General features: G+C 36.5%; 1 protein-coding gene across 2 annotated transcripts in view; it reads left to right on the top strand.

The window, feature by feature from the left end:
* BCAS3 (BCAS3 microtubule associated cell migration factor) overlaps positions 1-18,444 on the top strand; it is a 2,220,355-nt gene that overhangs the window by 98,297 nt on the left and 2,103,614 nt on the right. For both annotated transcript variants that reach the window (XM_053707348.1, XM_053707349.1), the window contains exons 4-5: positions 5,821-5,896; positions 17,081-17,187. In XM_053707348.1, coding sequence (XP_053563323.1) covers positions 5,821-5,896; positions 17,081-17,187 — 183 coding nt within the window. The remainder of the gene's footprint in view (positions 1-5,820; positions 5,897-17,080; positions 17,188-18,444) is intronic.

The raw sequence follows: 18,444 nt of genomic DNA, 5'->3' as shown, positions 1-18,444 counted from the left end.
TCTCATGACTGCAGCATCGGACGCGATTCCCTTTGCTCGTTTTCACATGAGACCTCCCCAGCTTTGTATGCTGAACCAATGGTGCAGGGATTATACAACAATATCACAATTAATATCCTTAAATCCCTATGTTCGATACTCTCTGGCTTGGAGGTTAATTTACCAGCGTTTAGTTCAAGGGGCTTTTTTTGTTCGTCTAACCTGGACTGTGATCACAACAGATGCAAGTCTTCAGGTTGGGGAGCTGTTTGGGGATCTCTGACAGCACAAGGGGTTTGGAAATCTCAAGAGGCGAGATTACCAATCAATATTTTAGAACTCTGTGCAGTTTTCAGAGTTCTTCAGTTCTGGCCTCTGTTGAAGAGAGAACCGTTCATTTGTTTTCAGACAGACAATATCACAACAGTGGCATATGTCAATCATCAGGGTGGGACTCACAGTCCCCAAGCTATGAAAGAAGTATCTCGGAATCCAGCTCCTGTCTAATTTCTGCGGTTCATATCCCAGGTGTAGACAATTGGGAGGCGGATTATCTCAGCCGTGAGACTTTACATCGGGGGAGGGGAGTGGTCTCTCCATCCAGATATGTTTTCTCAGATTGTTTAGATGTGGGGTCTTCCAGAGATAGATCTGATGGCCTCTCATCTAAACAAGAGACTTCCCAGATACCTGTCTAGGTCCAGGGATTTTCAGGCGAAAGCAGTGAATGCATTGACACTTCCTTGGTGTTATCAACCTGCTTATATTTTCCCGCCTCTAGTTCTCCTTCCAAGAGTGATCTCCAAAATCATCATGGAACAATCATTTGTGTTGCTGGTGGCTCGAGCATGGCCTCACAGGTTTTGGTATGCGGATCTTGTTCGGATGTCCAGTTGCCAACCTTGGCCACTTCCATTAAGGCCGGACTTACTGTCTCAAGGTCTGTTTTTCCATCAGGATCTCAAATCATTAAATTTGAAGGTGTGGAAATTGAATGCCCAGTGCTAAGTCATAGAGGTTTCTAGAAATCTGTCTCTAGAAAGATTTATTATCAAGTTTGGAAGACTTACATTTCATGGTGCTCTTCTCATAAATTTTCTTGGCATTCTTTTAGAATTCCTAGAATTTTACAGTTTCTTCAGGATGGTTTGTATAAGATTTTGTCTGCAAGTTCCTTGAAGGGACAAATCTCTTCTCTTTCTGTTTTATTTCACAGAAAGATTGCTAAACTTCCTGATATGTATTGTTTTGTACAGGCTTTGGTTCATATCAAGCCTGTTATTAAATCAATTTCTCCTCCTTGGAGTTTTAATTTGGTTTTGAAGGCTTTTCAAGCTCTTCCGTTTGAGCCTATGCATTTTTTTTTGGACATTAAACTACTTTCTTGGAAAGTGTTGTTCCTTTTGGCCATCTCTTCTACTATAAGAGTTTCTGAGTTATCTGCTCTTTCTTATGAATCTCCTTTTCTGATATTTCATCAGGATAAGGCGGTTTTGCGGACTTCTTTTACATTTTTTCCTAAGGTTGTGAATTCTAACATCATTAGTAGAGAAATTGTTGTCCCTTCTTTGTGTCCTAATACTAAGAATTCTTTGGAAAGATCCTTACATTCTTCGGATGTGGTGAGAGCTTTGAATTATTATATTGAAACTACTAAGATTTCAAGAAGTCTTCTAGTCTATTTGTTATATTTTCTGGTTCTAGGAAAGGTCAGAAGGCTTCTGCCATTTCCTTGGCTTTTTGGTTAAGCTTTTGATTCTCCAAGCTTATTTGGAGTTGGGTCAAGCCCCGCCTCAGAGAATTGTGGCTCATTCTACTAGATCAGTCTCCACTTCGCGAGCTTTTAAGAATGAAGCTTCAGTTGATAAGATTTGCAAAGCGGCAACTTGGTTCTCTTTGCATACATTTCAGTTTGATTCTTCTGCTGATGTTTTTAAGTTTTTCTTTTCATTATAAGAATAAACTTATATTTTGGGTTGTGGATTATTTTTTCAGCGGAAAATGGCTGTTTTTATTTTTATCCCTCCCTCTCTAGTGACTCTTGCGTGGAGTTCCACATTTTGGGTATTGATATCCCATACGTCACTAGCTCATGGACTCTTGCCAATTACATGAAAGAACACATAATTTATGTAAGAATTTACAAGATAAATTAATTTCTTTCATATTGGCAAGAGTCCATGAGGCCCACCCTTTTTATGGTGGTTATGATTTTTTTGTATAAAGCACAATTATTTCCAAATTCCTTTGTTGATGCTTTTTACTCCTTTCTTATCACCCCACTTCTTGGCAATTCATTAAACTGAATTGTGGGTGTGGTGAGGGGTGTATTTATAGGCATTTTGAGGTTTGGGAAACTTTGCCCCTCCTGGTAGAAATGTATATCCCATACGTCACTAGCTCATGGACTCTTGCCAATATGAAAGAAATTAATTTATCTTGTAAATTCTTACATAAATTATGTTTTGTGTTATGTTTTTAGTAAATAACATTATAAATAGTCAGGTTGCCACTGTTGCTACTGTGATCACCTTACTAAATGTCTTCAAGGGTAGCCACATTTGAAAGAGGGGCCATGCATGCTTTTGGGATTATAATATAATCTTGAGCGGACTCTTTTGTGACTGGGCAGAAATAAAAGCACAGGTGATCATTGCTTCCACAATAATTACATGGCTATACAGACACATTTTACATATTTACATATTTATTTAATAGCGGGACTTCTCTCCACTATAAAATAAACATTATTGGGGTCTATAAATGTTTTAGACATTTTATAATGTGTTCCTAAAAATCCTCTCCCCAGTAAAACCCCATGTTGTGTGTTTCCTTTTCTTTGCCTAGTTTGAAAATTTTAGAGATAATATACAACAAGATAGCTGAAATTTTTGGCCAAGTGACTAAAATGTTTGAATTCTTTATTCCTGATTGTAGTCAAACTTGAAAGTGTTTTTGAAGATAATAGAACACACACTCATACAACACACACACCATACCCACTCTCATACTACACACACAACTCAAACTCTCATATCACACACACGCTCATACCACACACCCCACACACACTCTCATACAACATACACCACACACACTCATATCACACACACACACACACACAACACACACCCTCATTCCACACATACCTCTCATACAACATATACAACACACACTCATATAACACACACACCACACAGACTCTCATACAACACACACACCACGCACACTCTCATATAACATACACCACACACACTCTCATATAACACACACACCACACACACTCTCATATAACACACACGCCACACACTCTCCTTTACCACTCACACACAAGTAGCGACCCAGTAAGCATGGTGTTGCGACCCAGTATTGGGTCCCGACCCGTAGTTTGAAGAACCCTGCTCTTAACTTATTGTTAAATTCTACTGAATATCAGTGAAGTTTTTCTTTAGTTATACTACTTCATCTTCATATGATATTGAGATAAACAGAAGATAATTGAAACATAAATTATAGTTGTTTTACAAATGTGAAACAATCTAATATTTTGGGAGGCAGAGAATAGTTTTCAATTATCACTACCTCTGCCATGTTTTCATGGTTTGTATTGCTAAAATATTTATCTTCATATGCAGTAAATATTTCTTCATTTACTTTTTTATTTTTAATGAAGATATTTTTTTTTCTATATTCTTTATTGTTGTTGGGTGTTTCTTAGGACAACAATAACTCCCTTGATCCAGATAGCTATGGCTCCTAGAAACTTACTTATGTCTAATCAATTTGGATAATTGTACATTTATTTGTATACAAACAGCCTAGCTGGGCTACTAACACTATGCATGACTTGGTCATCAATAGTCTTGCTGCCTCCAAAGTTGGAAATATAATAATCATCCCCCGATATAGGTTTTCCCAGTTCTGCCCTATAATAATTTTATCTTCTTGAAGCATCTGTAATCTTCTAATAATTGTAATGGTACTGTGCACTTTCTTTACATCTTTACACTTGATGCAGGCCCTTGCTTTGGACTGATCTAAATTTTGAGGCAACCAACCACCCACATAAGAATACCAAGCCACTTAACATCAGAGATACAAAGCTGCCAGTATTCAGTCTAGATGACATACTAAACATTAGATTTTTAATGGATTTTAGGAGCATCAACTGGAGCTGATAAATATTGTGACCAACCAGATGGCTGCCTACGGAAGTCTCTCCCTACATATATTTTCTTGACATTCATAGTGACAGTGTATGAAGTAGGATATGATTTGTGTCTAATTTTTAAAATAATTTATATTCAACTAAACCATAATCCTTCATCATAATAATTGTGGGATAGTCCTCTTGTTTGATCATCTATTCAACTGTTTTTTCTCTTTTCCCTAAAACATTGACTTATGACTAACCATGTGTAGGATAAGGTTCTCACTTCGTTCCATAGATTTTCCTATTAGGCTTTTCTGTGAATGTGTGGGGCACTTTTGCTAGGTTATCTTTTTAGGCCAATCTTGAAGTTTTAGTTTTTCCATTAATGTTTGGGGCATGTTTCCATTGTTTTTTTAATATTTAAAGAGCATTAAACTTATGTGTACAACGACAGCAGCATAGTTATTAGTCACTATGCTATTGTTTTTTCTCCTGTGCCTGCAACTGTCTTCAAACTTGTTCTTTTATTTTAACCCCTTACAATAATCAGCTAGTGAAGCTGTGCATCTCCACACTGGGCGATGCCATCTTGAAGCTTTATATTTGTTATGTACCTGTTAAACTGTGCAAAAAAAAATGAAACTCTTCTGCTCTCTATTATGTAAGCTTGTCAAAAAGCCGGTGACATTACTTACCTGTGAATGTGCACTGGTTCAATCACAGGATGCAACAATACCCGTGCTACAAGATGGCAGAGCCCAGTATAAGATGCAAAGCTTTAAGAGCTGGATGCTGTAATGAGTTAAAATAAGAGAACAGCTTTAAAGAGAGTTGCAGGTACAGGAGGACAATTAATATAATGGTAACTAGTAACCATGCTACTGTAGGTGTACCCAACAGTTCAATGATCCTTTAAATGATCTCAGGCCTTTCCATCCTGGGACACCGCTGGCATTTGTTGTAGTAGCCAGACTGCTAACTAGTGAGGCACACTGCATGGGTATGGGTCTATTAGTCGAGAATTACCACATATAAAGCAGGAGATTATTCTTATGTGAGAAAGGGATTTTTATGCCATAGATCCCTTTCTTCATAGGTACAGCACATGAAGACCCTGCCTGTTATGATTGGATACGTTTTTTTATTTGCCTCTCTGCTTTGCATTTATTTTTCCTCTTCTCTTGTTTGTAATCCTGACTCTTCCTCACTTGGTTGAAGAATAACCTTAAGGAAAGGTGGACGGGAATGGGGCTCTAAATTCAAATCTGGTTAGAAGTTTCTGGTGGCTTGCAGCTAAGCTATAAATTATGATTCATCTCCTTCTTCATATGCTGTCTCTCAGAATGAGAAGAATTTAATGATCTGTACAAAATCCTGTTATTATTCTGTTTCATAGACTTCAAGGACTTTATACCTTTTTGATAAATATATAGATGTATTTTATCATGTTGATTAAATTGAGACAAGTCACAATCAGTTATATATTTATTTTATGTTTCTCTTTACGTTTACAGTACTTATTTTATAAGTGAAAATGTTTATACCCTGTATCTGTTTTAAAGCACAAATAATTCAAAGAAGTTTGTTTCTTGAATAATTGAAAGCTAAATAATTAATTTGTGCTTCTGTAGATTGCCTAAATAATTAGTAAATGTGATTTTAATGTAATTATTATGTTTATTCTGTAGGCCTACAGTGGATCACCTGCTACAGATGAAAAAGAAAAAATTGTCTGGGTTCGATTTGAAAATGCTGATATGAATGGTAAGTCTTTTAAAGGGACACGAATTCCAAAATGTTTATTTCATGACTCAGGCAGAGCATGCAAGTTTAAACAACTTTCTAATTTACTTCTGTTATCAATTTTTTTTAGCTCTCTTGGTATCTTTTGTTGAAAAGCAGGGAGATACGTTTAGGTGTGTGCACTATATGGCAGCAGTTCTGCAAGAATGGTATCTATATGCAAGAGCACTAGATGGTAGCACTATTTCCTGCCATATAGTGCTCCACCTAGGTATCACAAAGAATACCATGGGAACAAAGCAAATTTGATAATAGAAGTAAATAGAAACCTTTTTTTAAATTGTATGCTCGATCTGAATGACAAAATAAATTCTTTGGGTTTCATATCCCTTTAATTTATCCATCGTAATGCAATTTTAAGAAGCCTATCATTTAAATAACCATTATAGTAAATGTTAAAGAGACAGCACACAATAAATCAACACTCACTTTTAGACCAAGCAAAACAAGGGGGGATGCACTACTGCAACAGTTTGGAGTCTTTGACCTTGCACACATCAGAGGGAGAAAGCATTGAAAACTGCAGCCATTTACAGAATACAGCTTAGAACTAATGAGGATAGTTAACTGGTTTGTATGTTAGAATTAGCACTCAGAAAACTGAAACAGTGAACTGAATCACTTAAGTATTTTTTAGATATTTTGATACAAATGCTGTTCTTTCTCTAGTTTAGTGGAAATAATTCTCTGCCCATGCACATAGCAAATGTATCGTCTGCTATATGTCTTCCCTTAACTGTAAGGGAGGGCTGCAACGCAAAGCATAGCAATGGTTTTCACTTATATTTGTCATCCAATGGGCTACCATAGCAAATACATATGGCATCCGTTCTTTTTGTGTTTAAACAGCACACTCCTCGTTGGTGACCTGGCATCGGGTACTTGTCCGCCCTTGACCATAGTCCAATATACATACACACCAAAGTTTTTATAAACAAATACAATCATGTGAAGATAGATTTTTTTTCCTGTTATAGCTACCTTACAGCTAGATTATGAGTTTTGCTTTTTCCCTAACGCCGCTATTACAAGTCTTGTCGGTACAGGTGTACCGCGCACCTTTTTGGCCGCCATGCAACGTCAGTACCGCACTTTAAAAAAAAAAGTTATTTTTCAATGGGACTCCCATAGCGCCGGTATTACGAGTTTGCCTGGGAGGCCAAAAAGTGAGCGGTACACCCTATAACCACAAGATCCGTACCGCCATCTAAAATCAGTAGTTATAAGTTTTAAGTTACAAAGCTTTAGCATAAAACTCATAACTAAAGTGTTACAAAGTACATTTACACCCATAAACTGCATATTAACCCCTAAACCGAGGCCCTCCCGCATCACAAACACTATAATACATTTTTTAACCCCTAATCTGTCGCTCTGGACATCGCCACTACTACATTTTTTTATTAACCCCTATTCTGCCACTATAATAAAACTAGTAACCCCTAAACCGCTGCCTTCCTGCATCGCAAACACTATTTAGAGATTATTAACCCCTAATCTGCCGTCCGCCCACACCGCCGCTATAATAAACCTATTAACCTCTAAATCGCAAAGCCCCCACAACGAAATATACTAAAATAAATTATTAACCCCTAAACCTCTGGCCTCCCACATCACTAACTCTACATAAATATATGAACCCCTGAACCTAAAGTAACCCTAACACCCCCTAACTTAAATAGAATTAAAATAAATCTTAATAAACCTTACAATTATTACCTAAATAATTCCTATTTAAAACTAAATACAAACTTATCTGTGAAATAAAACCTAAGCTAGCTACAATATAACTAATAGTTATATTGTAGCTAGCTTAGGTTTTATTTTTATTTCACAGGTAAGTTTGTATTTATTTTAACTAGGTAGACTAGTTAGTAAATAGTTATTAACTATTTACTAACTACCTAGTTAAAATAAATACAAACGTACCTGTGAAATAAAACCTAAGTTGCCTTACACTAAAAACAAACTAACATTACAATAAAATAAAATACATTTAATTATTAAAATACAATTTTCTAAATTACAAAAATAAAATAAACACTAAATTACAAAAAATAAAAAAGGAAATGATAAAAACATAAAAACGAATTACTCCTAATCTAATAACCCTATCAAAATAAAAAAGCCCACCCAAAATAAAAAAAACCTAGCCTACACTAAACTGCCAATGGCCCTCAAAAGGACCTGTTGTGGAGCATTGCCCCAAAGAAATCAGCTCTTTTACCTGTAAAAAAAAAAGAGCTGATTTCTTTGGGGCAATGCCCCACAAAAGGCCCTTTTAAGGGCCATTGGAAGCTTAATGTAGGCTAGGTTTTTTTTTTTTTTTTTTGGGTGGTCTTTTTTATTTTGATAGGGCTATTAGATTAGGAGTAATTCGTTTTTATTTTTTATAATTTCGTTTTTTATTTTTTGTAATTTAGTGGTTTTTTTTTTGTAATTTAGAAAATTGTATTTTACTAACTAGTCTACCTAGTTAAAATAAATAAAAACTGTGAAATAAAAATAAAACCTAAGATAGCTACAATATAACTATTAGTTATTTTGTAGCTAGTTTAGTTTTTATTTCACAGGTAAGTATTTAGTTTTAAATAGGTATTATTTAGGTAATAATTGTAAGGTTTATTTAGATTTATTTTAATTATATTTAAGTTAGGGGTGTTAGGGTTAGGGTTACGTTAGGGTTATGCTTAGGGTTAGATTTAGGGGTTAATATATTTCTTTAATGTTAGTGATGTTGGAGGACAGAGGTTTAGGGGTTAATAACTTTAGTATAGTGGCGGCGACATTGGGGGGCGGCAAATTAGGGGTTAATAACTATAATGTAGGTGGCGGCGATATCGTGAGCGGCAGATTAGGGGTTAATAGTTTTATTTAGGTTGCGGCGATGTTAAGGGCAGCAGATTAGGGGTTAATAACATTATGTAGTTTGCAGCGATGTTGGGGGCAGCAGATTAGTGGTGTTTAGACGTGGTTTTTATGTTAGAGTGTTTAGTTTAAACGTAACTTTTTCTTTCCCCATAGACATCAATGGGTCTGCGTTATGGAGCTTATGTTTCTGCGATTGCAGATGTTAGGCTTCGTTTTTGCCGGCTCTCCCCATTGATGTCTATGGGGAAATCGTGCACAAGCATGTCAAAGCAGCACTTTTATTTCGGTGCGGTATGGAGCTCAACGCCACCATATCGCCCGCACAAGCCTGCTTATTGTAAACCTGTAATAGCAGCGCCATAGGGAGGTTAAATAACGCTGCTTTTGTCGTTAATTTCTCTATAGCGCTGAAAACTCGTAATCTAGCTGAAACTCTCTATTCATGTGGGAATTAAAGGGACACTATTCTTAACGGGACATAAAAAAAGTGAAAAAAAATGTTCAGGAGCAGCAGTGCGCTACTGGTGCCAAACTAAGCATATCTGGTGAGCCAATGAGAAGAGGATTATGTGTGTAGCCACCAATCACAAGCTAGCTGCTGAGAATATATATACATATGCTTTTCAGCAAAATATGTCATGAGTACACAGTACATTTGATAATATAAGTAAATTGTAAATTGACTATTTAAAATTGCATGTTCTATCTGAACCATGAAAATTTAATTTTAATGTTATTGTCTAACTAAAGCAATGTAGTGATTGGCTAATATACACTGACATGGATTTGATGAATAAATATAGGCTATGATTTAGGTAGACAAAAGTGACAATTTATTTACTAGTGTGTAAGTAAATCCATCTAAACATCTTATCTTTAAAAATATATTTATATTCATGGTTATACTCATTTTTATGGTTTCAGAGTTTTAACAGGATGCTGTCAATTTTTTTTTTTTCCAAGTAAAATTCTGTGTTGTAAGCTTTTTTATCTGCTAAAAATAAAGTGCAGTACACTGTATGATGTGTTTATGTATTCTGTTTATCTATTAAGGAAACGTCTCACTCCAACTTATCTCATCTTTATTAAAAACATCTGAGCAAACTCCTCTATGTAGATTCTTAAACAAAATCCTGGATGTATCTTTGGAAAATAAAGTAGTTCATCTCTAGGGCACGCAACAACCTCCATAGGTTGTATAATGCTGTAAAATACAAATTAATGTTAGGCTGAAATGCTGCTTTATTTCACAATTGTTGCTTAAAGGGATATGAAACTGTTTTTAAAAAGTTTCCAATTGACTTCTATTATCAAATTTGTTTCATTCTCATGATATTCTGTGTTGTAGAGCTACCTAGGTAGGCATCTGGAAAACTACATGGCAGGAAATAGCGCTACCATCTAGTGCTATTGCAAATGGATTACGTTCTTGCAAAACTGCACATAGTGCTTCAGAAATAGGCTGGCTTCTAAGCACACGCCCCTGCTTTTCAACACAAGATACCAAGAAAACTAAGAAAAATTGATAATAGAAGTAAATTAGAAAGTTGTTTAAATTGTGTGCTCTAGCTGAAACATGAAAGAAAACATTTGGGTTTCATATCCCTTTTATGAGTTTCGTATATTGATAGAATAAAAAACAGATTGCAGACAAGTGTGGAATTAGCACACATATTTACAGGTGAAACTCGAAAAATTAGAATATTGTGCAAAAGTTCTTTTATTTCACTAATGCAACCTAAAAGGTGAAACTAATATATGAGATAGACTCATTACATGCAAAGCAAGGTAGTTCAAGCCGTGATTTGTCATAATTGTGATGATTATGGCTTACAGCTCATGAAAACCCCAAATCCACAATCTCGGAAAATTAGAATATTACATGCAATCAATGAAGGAAAAATTGTACATAAAACAATATCGGACTTCTGAAAAGTATAAGCATGCATACTGTATGTACTCAGTAATTGGTTTGGGCCCCTTTTGCAGAAATTACTGCCTCAATGTGGTGTGGCATGGAAGCTATCAGCCTGTGGCACTGCTGAGGTGTTATGAAAGACCAGGATGCTTCAATAGCGGTCTTCAGCTCTTCTGCATTGTTTGGTCTCATGTCTCTCATCTTTCTCTTGGCAATGCCCCATAGATTCTCTATGGGGTTCAGGTCAGGCGAGTTTGCTGGCCAATCAAGCACAGTAATCCCATGGTCATTGAACCAGGTTTTGGTGCTTTTGGCAGTTTGGGCAGGTGCCAAGTCCTGCTGGAAAATGAAGTCAGCATCCCCATAGAGCTCGTCTGCTGAAGGAAGCATGAAGTACTCCAAAATCTCCTGGTTGACGGCTGCGTTGACCTTGGACTTAGTGAAGCACAGTGGACCAACACCCACAGATAACATGGCTCCCCAAATCAACACAGACTGTGGAAACTTCACACTGGACTTCAAGCATCTTGCAGTGTGTGCCTCTCCATTCTTCCTCCATAGGTCCTTGGTTTCCAAATGAGATGCAAAATTTGCTCTCATCAGAAAAGAGGACTTTAAACCACTGAGCAACAGACCAGGTCTGTTTTTCTTTAGCCCAGATAAGACGCTTCTGATGTTGTTTGTTGTTCAGGAGTGGCTTGACAAGAAGAATACGACATTTGAAGCCCATGTGCAGGATCCGACTGTGTGTGGTGGCTCTAGATGCACTGACTCCAGCCTCAGTCCACTCATTGTGAAAGTACCCAACACTTTTGAATGGCCTTTTCCTGACAATCCTCTCCAGGCTGCGGTCATCCCTGCTGCTTGTGCACCTTTTTCTTCCACACTTTTCCCTTCCACATAACTTTCTATTAATGTGCTTTGATACAGCACTTTGGGAACATCCAACTTCTTTTGCAATTACCTTTTGAGACTTTCCCTCCTTATGGAGGGTGTCAATGATGGTTTTCTGCACAACTGTCAGATCAGCAGTCTTTCCCATGATTGTGATTCCTACTGAACCAGACTGAGAGACCATTTAAAGGCTCAGGAACCCTTTGCAGGTGTTATGGCTTAATTAGCTGATTAGAGTGAGACACTTTGAGCCTAGAATATTGCACCTATTCACAATATTCTAATTTTCTGAGACTGTGGATTTGGGGTTTTCATGGGCTGTAAGCCATAATCATCACAATTATGACAAATCACAGCTTGAACTATCTTGCTTTGCATGTAATGAGTCTATCTCATATATTAGTTTCACCTTTTAGGTTGCATTAGTGAAATAAATGAACTTTGGCACAATATTCTAATTTTTTGAGTTTCACCTGTACATATTACTAATATTTATTGGTCAAAATACAAATAATCCTCAATTAGAATCAAAATATCAATATTAAAAATCCAATAAGAGGGCCCAATATACTCATCAGATATGTTTATCAATGAATCCTACAACTATTCAATTTCAAGAGTAGATTGTGAATAAAAGTTCTCTCACTCAATCCCCAGATAAAACAGTTATTGGCTATGAGGTAAGAAAGCGCACTGCAGGGAGACAGATATAGGACTAAAACAAGACAGTAGGGCTTGTTTTAAAATTTGCTGTGTAATGAGACACATTTCCCTAAACAACTGCTGTTGTTTAGGGAAATGAAAGAAAGAAAGTGATTTGTAATTGGTAGGAAATAACATAGCTTAGGCCTAGTAAATTGTGGCACTTGCACATAGAATGGGATATTTGTAGTAGAGTGAACTTATTGCATTTGGAATGTAGAGGAATAGCAGGACAGTATACAGGCTTGCAGAGTGAGGTAGAGGGGGAATAAAGAGTTGCCACCCGCCGTATCTTACCCGCATAGACAGTATTTATTTCATAAATGTGGTGGGAGTCCACGCTCCATTACTCCTGGAAATATTACTCCTGACCCCTAGGAGGAGGCAAAGATCCCAAAACTCCAAGAGTCCTAAAAACCCTTCTCACCTCACTGGAAACCAGTGTGTCTGGTATTTTAGGTTTAGGTATTTAAGTACCTTATTTCATCCTATGTAGGCCTTCAGGTGCGTTAAGTATTTTTTTCTTCTTCATGCTTCCGCTTGATTGCAGCATCATTTGTTGTTTTTTTTTTTTGCTCATCTTTTTTTGCACTTTTTTGTTATACGTGTCATTTTTTTAAATTTATTTTTTGCATACTTAATTTTTCGCAGATGTTATAAACTCTGATGTTGTATAATACTCTGACATGGTTTTTAAATCTAGACTTTTGTCTCTTTCTTTTTCTAGGATACATGTCTGGTTTGAATGGCATTACTTCTTCTGTGACTGGGATGAAAGGAGCCTTTCTCCCTCAGGTTAAAATTTCTAAGGGTAAATCCTTCTATCCGTTTTTTTGTTCTTTTTGTCAATCTGAAAACCAGAAGTCCTCTGTTTCATCCCAGTAGCGGGCTTTCTACATTTTTTTCTTGGAAGCCAAACCTTACTTGGAACAGTCTAAACAGTTCAAAATGCCTGTTTCCACTACCAAGTCTGCATGAAGATGCAGCCCTCAATCTAGTTCTTATGGTAGGGATCAGTTTATACCTTTTATTAGGGGGCTTGATTTCATTATGCTCAAGATCCATGAACATTATTTCCCAAGGACACAGAATAGGTTTCACATCAAGGCCTCCCAGGGAAGGTATATTCTGTCTTATGTTCCAAGGAATCCTGTAAAGGCGAGAGCCTTTTTTTCAGATCTGGAATCTTTCGGTGTAATAGCTCCAGATTTGGAACAGGGTCAGGGTTTCTATTGCAAGCTCTTTATTGTTCCCAAGAAAGAAGGAGCCTACCAGTTATGGATTTGAAAATTTTAAACAAGTTTTGCAGGGTTTCTTCTTTAAAGATAGAAACCTTTCGGTCTATTCTTCCTCTTGTTCAATGAGGACAGCTCATGTCCTCTGTAGATCTAAATATGCTTATCTTCACATCCCTATTCACAGGGATCATCATCATTTTCTAAGGTTTGCATTCCTGGACAAGCATTTTCAGTTTGTTGCTTTTTGGAATGGCTACCTCTCCTAGAATCTTTATGATGATTCTGTAGTCTATCTTATCAGTGATAAGAGTTCAAGGTGTTTCGGTGATTCCTTACCTGGACGCTATCTTGGTACCAGCAGACTGTTGTTGTTGTTTCTCTGTCTCTCTGTCTCCTCAGTTCAGGATTGCTTTTCTGGGTGTAATAATAGTTCCTTCTCCTTCTGTAGCTTTTTGTATGGAAATTTTATTTCTGATGATAGCGGCCTCAGTTGCTATTCCTTTTGCTTAGTTTCACATGAGGCCTCTTCAGTTTTGTATGCTTTGTTAGTGATGCAGGGATTACTCTCAGTTGACTCAAATTATTTTTCTGTATGCCAAAACAAGACGATTCATATCCTGGTGGATTAATCATTTGTCCATTGTTCTGGGGGCATCCTTTGTCCATCCAAATTGGACTGTGATCTCGACAGATGCAAGTCTTTCAGGTTGGGGTGCAGTCTGGGGTCCCAGAGATCACAGGGAGTTTGGCTACTTCATGAGCCGAAGTTGCCCATAAATATTCTGCAATTTTCAGTGCCCTTCAGTTCTGGCCTTTCCTGAAAAATGAGACTTATCTGTGTTTCCATTCAATGTCACAAAAGTTGCTTAGATCAATAATCAAGGGGAAACTCGCATTTCCCTGGCAATGAGGGAGGTTTCCTGAATTCTGGCTTGGGCAGAGAGCAATCATTTCTGCGGTTCATTTTCCAGGGGTAAGCAATTGGGAAACAGACTTTCTCAGTCGCCAATCCCCTCATCCAGGGGAGTGGTCTCTTCAGCTAGAAGTCTTTTTATTTTGATAATTATTATTATTATCAGGCATTTGTGGGGCGCCAACAGCGCTATTCTTCCTGAAGTAGATCTGATGGCTTCTCATTTGAACATCAAGCTCCCCAAATACTTTGTGAGGTCCAGGGATCCTCAGGTGTAGTTTGTGGATGCTCTAGTAGCTCCTCAGTTGTTTTGTCTGGCCTACATCTTTCCCCCTCCTTGTTTTGTTACCAACGGTAATGGCCAGGATCAAGCAGGCGGTATCCTCAATAATCCTGATTACTTCATCTTGGCCTCGCAGTGCTTGGGGAGCAGATCTGGTCAGTTGTCCTCCATGGCCTCTTCCTCTGCATCACAACCATCATGATATAAAATCTCTAAACTTGATGGCTTAGAAATTGAGCGCTTAATTTTAAGGCAAAGAGATTTTTCTGATTCTGTCATTGAAACTTTGGCTTCAGTACGGTAAATCTGTGACAAGGAAAATGTATCACAAAGTTTGGAAGGCTTTTATTTCCTGGTGTGTAGAACAAGGGTTCAGTTGACAGTCTTTTAGAATTCTTCAATTTCTTAAAGGATGGTTTGGATAAGGTTTTATCTGCTAGTTTGCTATCCCTGCTCTTTTTTTCGGAATTTTGTCCAGGCCTTAGTCAGGATAAAAGCCTGTGATTATACTAATTCTCCTCATTAGAATCTTAATTTGGTTTGAAGAGATTTTCATGTTTTCCTCCTTTTGAACCTATACATAATTTGGATATTCACCTTTGGTCCTGGAAGGTCTTGTTTCTTTTGGCTATTACTTCTGCTAGAAGAGTTTCTGAATTGTCCGCACTTTGTTGTGTCTCCTTATTTGCTTTTTCATCAAGATGAGACAGGTGTGAGAACTGAGTTTGATTTTTTTTGCCTAGGGTGGTTTCTTCTGACAATATCTATCATGAGATTGTTGCTCCTTACTTTTTTTTTTTGCCTAATCCAAAGTATTCTAAGGAGAGGCTTTTCCATAATTTGGATGTGGTCAGAGCTTTGGAGTTCTATTTGCAGGCTACTAAGGATTTTAGACAATCTTCCAGCTTGTTTGTTAATTTTTCTGGTTCCAGAAAGGGTCAGAAGGATACTGCCGTTTCGTTAGCCTCTTAGTTGCTTTTGATTCATGAAGCTTAATTGGAAGCAGGTGAGTCTCCTCCTAAACAGATTACTGCCCATTCCACCAAAACAGTTGCTACTTCATGGCCTTTCAAGAATACTGCTACTACTTAGTCATCCTTACATACTTTTTTCAAAATTCTATCATTTTGATGTTTTAGCTCTTCTGAAGCAGCTTTTGAGGAAAGTCCTTTTGGCTGTTGTTTCTGGGCATTGAATATTATTTACATATTTTTTCTGCAAAAAATCCAATCTAATTGACATAAATCTGATCCTCCCTGGACCACTCATAGACTTGGGTATTAGTTCCCAGGAATAATTGACTGTGGACTCTCACCACCTTTTACAAAAGAAAATATAATTTACGCTTACCTGATAATTTAATTTCTTTCATGGTGGTGAGAGTCATTTTAATAGTGTTTATCTGGCGGCAGTTTAAGTATGCACCTGTTTTTTTCTCTGTGCATTTTTGTATCACACTTATATTTATTTTTTCCTGGCTTGGCAATAAATCAGACTAGTTTACATTAAAATTCAAGTGGTTTTAAGGGCTCAATGAGTTTTGGGATCTTTGCCGCCTCCTAGGGGTCAGGAGTTTAATTTGCAGGAGTAATAGATCATGGACTCTCGCCACCATTAAAGAAATGAATTTATCAGGTAAACATAAATTATATTTTTTAAACTGGTCCAGCACTGTAATATACAATATATACTGAAATGAGGGCACTGTTATGGCTCAGACTTCTTTTAATATACCTATTTAAACGCAATCATTTCAATAACTTAAAAATGTATATTTAATGTTTTTAGATAAAATTTTTTTTTTTTTTAGCAATTATATTTGTGCAGTGGAACCTCGTATAACCACAAGGTAACAAGTGGGGATAGTGGTTTGTTTCAGGTAGAGGCAAGCACCCCTACAGGCTGACTGGCCCCACAAATTAGTCTTGACCAGGACTCCACGTGGCCTCTCAAATGCTGAGAGTGGCCCTGGTTTGATAATATGGTGACCATAAAACAAATTTTCTGGTCTTAATTAAGTGAGGTGCCAAGATGAGCTGGACAAATGATCAAACAGGCATTTGATGATCACTTGCTAATAGGCAGATTTATTTAACGGTTTATATAATTGCCATAGAAGGATGTGAATATTGAGAAAAAACAAGGGACCTAAAATTAGCCTTCTGGAATGCAACTAATTAGTGGTTGTAGAATCCATGTTTAACTTTTACTGCTGGATCTCTTTTTATTCTAGGCCATATATTATTTTCTTTACGTCTGGAGTATTGACTCATTGGCCCTTAATCCCTCTATATAAATGTGTTTACTCTTTTTTTCACCACTCTAGACACATGCAGGAACATGGAGTTCCACGAAATGCACAGCACTGGCAATGAGCCACCTCTTGTTCTGATGATTGGCTACACAGATGGAATGCAGATCTGGAGTATACCGGTCAGTATATTATTTTATGTTAAAGTTTCAAGAAAAAATGTTTTGCTATCTGCTTAGTATGTGGCATTCAGGTCTCTCTGGCGCCTAATTTATTAGGAAAAAAGTGCAAATATCTATGCAAATACATATATCAATCATGTAAAACACCTGGAGAATTTATCAAACTTGGACAACCTCCTATTCTTCAAAGTTGTTGCATAGTATCTCAACATTTTTTGCTGGTTTAATACGTTAAAGTGTAAGCTTCTGTTTTCAGAGTGTGACAGCTACATATTTTTTAAAATACTGGTGCAAAATCATGGGCACATTTCTAGTGTGAGGAATTCTTTTGCGGCTTTATGGTAGATGCCTTACCTAGATTTAACACTGGGTGTCAGCAACACACTTCTCAATATCTTTGACAACATATTTTCAAACTGCTTGTGTGACAGATTAAAAAAAAAAAAAAGGTATAGTGCTTTAATTTGATAATTTATTTTATTTATTTATTTGATAATTTATTTTATTTATTTATTTTGAGAATAAATAGTACATATTTCTGCATTTATTACATTTGTTAAAGTAGATATCACCCTTTAGTATAGGAACTAAAGACTATTCATAGGAGAGGTTCTGGGATATTTCTAATATGTGATGAATTGGAATATGAAATGAGCTGTATCTCATATGTAAAGTAACTTGCATTTGGTTCTATTATAACTAGCATATCTCATTATAATATTCCACAATATTTATTGATGGAATGGACCTATGTATAAAATATATTCTCATTAATTTTAATATGCAAATAAAAGATATATGTAGTGCACTGCACATTTTGTACGCTGTATTCTAGTTTATACATAAGTAAAATGGAATTACATTATTCTTAACCCATAGTTCTACATTTTTTCATTTTCCAAATATAATTTAAATTATTATGATTGTTTTGTGTTTCTGAATAATAAATGCTGACTATAAATGATGCCCATCTATAGCTAGGGATTACTAAGTAACTTGCATGAGAGGGGAAATAAAGGGTTCTGTTCTTACTCCAGTTACTTTGATAATCTATTTGTCTCGCCTCATTCCATTGTTTCATTTTTCTTAGTTCAGGAGACTGCCATCATTAGTGTGTAAGGCTGTTTATATGCTTATGTGTTTAACTTTGTACTATGTAATCAATATATAAAGGGACTTTTAATATATCCTTAAAATGTATATGGATTTTCTTTAAATCTTGTTGTATTAACCCTTTAAAATGTAAACCTTAAATCA

This window comes from Bombina bombina, chromosome 3 (genome assembly GCF_027579735.1).
Source record: "Bombina bombina isolate aBomBom1 chromosome 3, aBomBom1.pri, whole genome shotgun sequence".
Taxonomy (NCBI): Eukaryota; Metazoa; Chordata; class Amphibia; order Anura; family Bombinatoridae; genus Bombina; species Bombina bombina.
Note: the sequence above shows the minus strand (reverse complement) of the source record. Positions and strands in the feature narration are given on the sequence as shown.